Below are 6,434 nucleotides of genomic sequence, written 5' to 3'. Positions count from 1 at the left end.
ATCTGTGGGAAGAGAAGAGAGGTGTCAGGGGGGAGGCCTGCGACAAGCCTGGGGGGTCAGAGCGTGCCCCGAGTTTGCCCACACATCTGGGGTGAAATGCGGGCTTACCCTCTGCCACCCTCTGGTGAGAACTAACGGACGATAAACTATATAACAAAACAACAACGATGAAGTAGCGAAGGCACAATGCTCGGCACTGTCACGTGGGTCCCGTTTCGTCCGCACAGCGTTCTGACGAGGGAGCCGTTCCTGGGCAACGTGCTCTTCACCAGGGAGCTTGGCTGCCTGTCCTGCTGGGTGACCTCAGACCAAGCTTGCTAAGCCTCTTATCTGTAAAATGGGCTTACAAAAATCCCCTCTCTTGGGCTTGTGAGATTGCAGAAAGGATCGCGTATGTGGAAAGGGCTGCTACGTACCAAGAAGCTGTTTTCCGGCTGCTGTCAGGGAAAGGGTACCGTGCGTCTGAGATTGACTGTGGCCTACGACAATTTGACTGTCTATTGCCTAAGCCTGTAAGCCATGGTTACCTGCAAAACCTTTCCAATTATCTCAATTAGATCAGCATGAGCTGAATTAATGAGAATCCTATCACGGAAAAAAACAAACAAACAAAACAAGACATGCATATTGGCTTCAAGTGACAGAGAGCGGGTGGCTCTGAGGGCCCGCCAGGCCGGGCCAGCTCTCACTTCCCTCCACAAGTGCAGATGGCGGCTGGAGCAGGGCTATGTGTCCAGCCCAGGGCTGGTTCCTTTATTGACAGCTCTGTGACCTTGGGCGGTCACCCTGGCTGTTGACACGGTTTTCTCATCTGGAAAGAGGACTTAATGGTAAGACCTGACCCACCTGTCCCCTGGGATCTAGGCTGGCATGGGGTATGTGAGTTCTTAGACGGCCTTGTGAGGTTGGGTTACTGTTGCCTTGTTTTCCAGAGGAGGAAACTGAGGCTCACAGAAGGGACATGCCTTATTCAAGGCCACAGAGAAAGCAAGCAACTGCACCAGGGACCCCAGAGTCCGCCTCCTCGCCATGATGCTAAGCTGGCTCTCCGAGAGACTCCGCGCTGGGGGCAGGCCCAGCTCTACAGAGGCTGGAAGTACTGCCCTGGCTGTCCCCTCTCCCCATCCGTCCCTGACAGAGAGAAGCCTCGTCACCTCAGTGCAGGGTATCTCAACTTACACACTGACATTTTGGGCCAAAAGATTCTTTGTCGTGGGGCTCTCCCCAGTACTGCAGGATGTCTTGCAGGAGCCCTGGCTCCTATCCATGGGTTGCCTGTGGTACCCACCCTTCCCAGGTCCTGACAAGCAAAACGTCTCTGATATTGCCAAATGTCCCCTGAGGGCCAAACTGTCCCAGTGGGGAACCGCTGCTCCAGTCCAAGCAAAATCCCTACAGCTCTGACAAGAAGCCAAAGTCACTGTCTCAGCTCAAAAGAGCACAAGCCGCATTCGTGTGTGTGTGTGTGTGTGTGTGTGCACACGTGCGCACTGACACGGGTGTCTCTGAGCATGCCTAAGTTCTGCCCAACTGCGAACCACAGGTCCCTTTCCTGACAGACAGAACCGGGTCCCTGGGGGCAGGAGGAGGCTTAAACCCAGGCATTTCCAAGGGGCCCTGATCCCCAGACGGCCACAGGGTGGGGACGACGATGCCCTCCCTTATCGGCACTCGGGCAGCAGGCATTCATAAGAAAGGAGTTTTTATAGATATTCGCATTTAATCTTCTAGAAGCACATGAGGGAGGCACTGTGCCCCACTTTACAGAGAGCTGCAGATGGTCCAGGGCTGAGCCCGAGGACGGCGTGCTGTTGGCCAGCAGGGACTCAGGCCTCCGCCTTCTGGGACAGCGTGGCATGGTGAGTAAGGCACACGGGCTTTGGGCTCAGAGACGCTTCAGCATCGTGGCTGCTGCTGACTAGCCGAGTGCCACAGGCACCACGCTTAGCTTTCCTAAACTTTAGCATTGCACTTAAAAACTCAGGAAATGGCCACGGCTCACAGGTCGCGGTGAGCAAGGGTAAACAAACACATCATGTGCTGATTCTCTTGACCCGGTTTCGAAGCTCCACAGTGATTTTCTGGCACGTAGCAGAGCGAAGGATGATCCCAGTGAAAGGGCTGCTGGGAGCAAGGTGCGCGTACGTACCCACCACTCCTGGTCCTCCTCCCCAGTGACGATGATCACTTCTCCCTCGAAGAAGGTCAGCTCGTCGTCGTTGTCGGCCTGGCAGTCGTAAATGGTCTTCACTCGCCTCACTTTATTTTTCCCCTTCAAGAAAGAAACTGAGTTTGAGCTTCCGAGGGGAGCTGAAGCGGGGGAGAGGACACGTGGACTTTGGGCGAGTGACAGGACCTCCCCAAACCGTGATTTCTCTGCCGTGTGAGGGGGGCGGGGTGTGTGTGTCTGCCCGGTGGCCCGTGTGCTGTGTCGTCTCGAGACACAACAGCTCCTCTCCCTTTCCCGAGCATCGGGGCAGATAGAGCCTGGCATCAGTGAGCAGGTGTCACCCATTATTTTCATCAGAAAACAAACAATCCGGGCAGGGATCAAAACCTGGCTTTGCCGAGACTCGAAGCCTGCTGGCCTCCCCCGCCCTCGGCGGCAGCTCGCAGAGATGACAGCAGAGTCTAAAACTGGTTTTGGGAAACATGATGTAAAGCAAAATGTGCAGCTTCTGCTACTGAATGTGCAGCATAAACAGATTTCTCAGTCCCTCATGCAAAGCGCCCAGGCAGCACACGCTGCGGAACACGGCAGGGCCAGCCGGGGTTGACAGGGTTCTAGGCAGTTCCCCAAAAAGTTCTATATTTGACTAATGTGACTTGGGCTTTTATTTGCTGGACTCCCAGTCCTCTGCAAACAGGAAGACAGAGATGGGGAAATCGCTTTCTACAGGATGTTTTTGGCACTCGGCTTATTAAATAATTAGTAATAAGAAAAGCAAGCTACATCTCGACACGGTTCAGTCCACAACTTTCCCGCTCGGTCCCCGGGTTTCTCTCTCGGTCACCCCGATGACCCCGCCCCCCTCTGCAGCTTGGTTCCCAGGGTTGGCGGGCAGGTGGGGTCTGAGAAGTGTGGCCGTGTCTGATCTGGGTCTTCTTGGTCATGCTCTGTGAACGACTGAGAAGACCTGCGTAGGGTCTTTAGAACGGGGAGGACCACAAAGCTGCTGCAGAGCGTGTGGCACCAACTAGAATCTGCGTCAGGGCCCTCGGCGGTGCCTGGGGTCTCGGGCGTGGCCGCCGTGGGCAGAGGCGCCCGCCATGCTGGCGGTGTGGTGTCTAACCCGTGGGAGGATGGGTGTTTCTTTCCGTCCCTTTTGTGCTGAAGGGACACTTCCATCCCAACGCTGTTTTCATAATAAAGTGTTGCGTGGGGCAGGGCTGTCACGTGTGGTGGGAGGCCTTTCAGCCCTACTAAGCACGCCTCTCGGCCTGGGGCGCCGCCTCTGGGGTGCCACTGCCCCTGTGAGGGTGCAGCTGTGGGCAGGGTGCATGCGCACACGCATCTTCTTGGAGCACTGCTTTTCCAAGTAGATTTTTTTTGGGGGGAAAAGCAGTTTTATATTAAAATGAAACTGATGTATTGTGGAGCAGAAAGCATTTCATGAGGATGACGGGATGTGAGACGTCGGCCAAATCCTATGTTTACAGCAGTCTGCGGGCTCTGCCCCCGACGCCTGCAGGAGGATGCAGGGAGCAGCAGAGGACCAGGATTCCTGGCGCCCTGACGGGACCGGTGTCCTGGGACCCACGGGGACCGGGTGTCCTGGACCCAGGAAGGAAGAGTCTCATCTCTGAGGCTCCCAGCGAGGAGAGCTGCTCGCTGAGCGCGTCTGCGGTGCCAGCCGGGCGACGCTCGCCCGTGAGCTTGGTCACTCGCTCAGCTCCTTTCTGCACGCGAGGACACGGAGGTCTGAAGCAGGTGGGTGCTGGCCGGGGCCGGGCGGGCTTGGTGGGCACGGCGGGCCTGGCGGGCGGGTCCTGAAGCCCGGCTGTTGCAGCCGAGGCCTGTGCTGCAGAGCAGCAGCCCCGCGCCTCCCAGTGCCCGGCCCGCCCAAGCCGGCAGGGGACGAGCTGCCGCTGTCCACATGAGCACAGCACACACCCTCCCACCAGGTTTGGGGGTGCAGCAGGGTCCCCCAGAGCCTGACTGCACGCCACTCACCGTGTTGACCTTCCTGGGCAGTGGGACGGGCGTCTCGGGCAGAGTGGGTGTCAGGTCGTTGGGGTCCTCAGAGGCTTGCTTGTGCACAGCGTCTCGGGCCGGCACGTTTGGGGAGAGATCCGCCGGGTGTGACCTCGGGGCGACGTCGGAGGGCGGCTGAGCCTTGGGCGACAGGTCTCCCGGCTGAGACTTTGCCAGCAGCTCTCCCAGGTGCGGTTTGGGAGGCAGATCCTTCATCTGGGGCTTGGGGGGCAGGTCTGAGAGCTGGGGTTTGGGGGGCAGGTCGCCCAGCTGGGGCTTAGGGGGCAGTTCTCCTGGCTTAGGTGGCAAATCTCCAATTTGGGGTTTGGGAGCCAGTTCGGTGGGTTTCGGGGGCAGGTCTCCAGGTGGTGGCTTTAGTGGTAACTCTGCCAACTGTGACGATTTCTGGAAGATTTCGGGTGGGGCGCTGGCTTTGTCCAGGGAGAGATGATGGCTGGTTTCTGTTTTCCTTAGTGCCACTGTGGGGAGCAACCACAAAGAGCGAGGTCATCGGACGGAAGGAAGCGCCGCTCCCTCCCGTCACAGCCACCGTAAAGAGAACCGGCCTAAAGCGAGCACCTGGGTGGGCCAGACCCAGGCGCACACTGCGCGTTTTTAGAGAGATGGAAGTGGGAAGCCTGGAGGCATCCGCATCGCTGTTCACGATGTTATGCCTCAGTTACGTAAGAACAGGATGTCCAAACTAATCCAGACTTTAAAACAAAAACCTGCAACTACAAACATAATGCAGATTAGAGAAAAATTAGAAAGTATAGAGTTAAAACAAGTTTTCCATAAGCCTATCACCCAAATGAGGCCATTTTAAGTATTTTGATATATGTTCTGCTTGACTTTTCTATATATTTTCCATAGATAAAACTTTTTTCTGCTTGTATCGATATACTATTTTACGAGTACTTAGCATGTTAAGAAATCCTGTATTAGCATGACAGTTTTAACTGTTACATTCTGTCCCATTGTGGGGCTGTATCAGAACGTATTCGCTCCCTATAGTTTATGCTTCACATACTACATAAGAAACAAAAAGTATTTTCTCTGCCACCCACTGCCTTCGACCACATTTTCGTGACACAGGTAATGTGTGCTCATGGAAATATCTTCTAAAAACCACACACGAGATCACAGTAGCCGCTCTCTGCAACTGTTTTTTTTCCCCCCATTGATCCATTTGGGAGTTTCTAAGTCAGTCCCCCCTTATTCTCTTTGATGGCTGCGTCGTACTCCACAGCTGGAGGATGCTACAGCTTGTTGAACGGTTCCCACAGCTCTGCCCAGGACTCAGGACACTAAGGATATGTCGCCAACCCCAGCTCCGCCACTTACCAGCTGTACGACCTTGGGCGAATGACACAAGCTCGTGGTGCCTCACCGTCCTCATCTCTAAAAGGCGTTACTATCGGCAAAGATTTGCCAACAGGGCCTGGCAGGCTCTGAGCATTACATTAGAGTATTCTTATCATTACTGGGAGACAGGGCTCCTTGAGGCCAAGCTTTATATTTTTATTTATTCTTGTAACTCTGGCTCCTGGCGCAAGGGCCAAACACAAAGTCATGTGCTCAGCGAGAAAACCACTGACTAAGGCACTCTGAGTGAGTAAAACAAAGACTGTCGCCTTAAAAACACAACATGTTTGGAAAGATATTCTTAATATCAAAAAAGAAAGCAAGCTAAACCTGAGTGTTGTAAACCGTCGCAAGCTGTACTGTGGCTGTTTCTGCTCTGGGCCCGCCCAGTCCCACCTTCGCTAGGAACTCAAATGCAAGGGTGCCCTGCTCAGGGGCTGGCCCCACGCTTCGGCTGATATGGCTCAGAAAGCTAACGCAGGCCCACTGGAGTCCTTTCTTGGAAGTCTGGAACTAAGGAGACAGAAGTCTGAGGCAGGCGGCGACAGGGGACCCCCAGAGGCAGTGGGCTGGAAAGCCTTGCTGTGAGCCACATGTATGGGGGAATGGAAACACTGAGAGAGTTCTGGGTGGTCCACACTCTCAAGACATGCACCTCTGATTCTAGAAACTTATTCTAGAAAAAAAAAAATCCAAAGCTAGGCACCGAGGTGTCTGTGCTAGGATGTCTGGCATGGCACTGTTTACAGCAGAAAAATGGCAAACTCGGTAAATGTTCAATAGCGGAGGCTGGTTGACAGATCGCGGCACCTGACAACGGAATACTATGCAGCCAGCAAAGGCACACTGCAGGCAATTCATGTTATGGGAAATG

General features: G+C 54.7%; 1 protein-coding gene across 5 annotated transcripts in view; it reads right to left on the bottom strand.

The window, feature by feature from the left end:
• ASAP1 (ArfGAP with SH3 domain, ankyrin repeat and PH domain 1) overlaps window positions 1-6,434 on the bottom strand; it is a 300,508-nt gene that overhangs the window by 3,093 nt on the left and 290,981 nt on the right. For all 5 annotated transcript variants that reach the window (XM_023519706.1, XM_023519704.1, XM_023519707.1 and 2 more), the window contains 2 exons: window positions 4,175-4,674; window positions 2,150-2,272 (listed from right to left, as the gene is read on the bottom strand). In XM_023519706.1, the coding sequence (XP_023375474.1) occupies window positions 2,150-2,272; window positions 4,175-4,674 (623 nt within the window). The remainder of the gene's footprint in view (window positions 1-2,149; window positions 2,273-4,174; window positions 4,675-6,434) is intronic.

The sequence above is a fragment of the Pteropus vampyrus genome, unplaced genomic scaffold, assembly GCF_000151845.1.
Source record: "Pteropus vampyrus isolate Shadow unplaced genomic scaffold, Pvam_2.0 Scaffold232, whole genome shotgun sequence".
Lineage (NCBI taxonomy): Eukaryota > Metazoa > Chordata > Mammalia > Chiroptera > Pteropodidae > Pteropus > Pteropus vampyrus.
The sequence above is the reverse complement of the archived record's forward strand: the minus strand, read 5'-3'. Positions and strand labels throughout refer to the sequence as shown.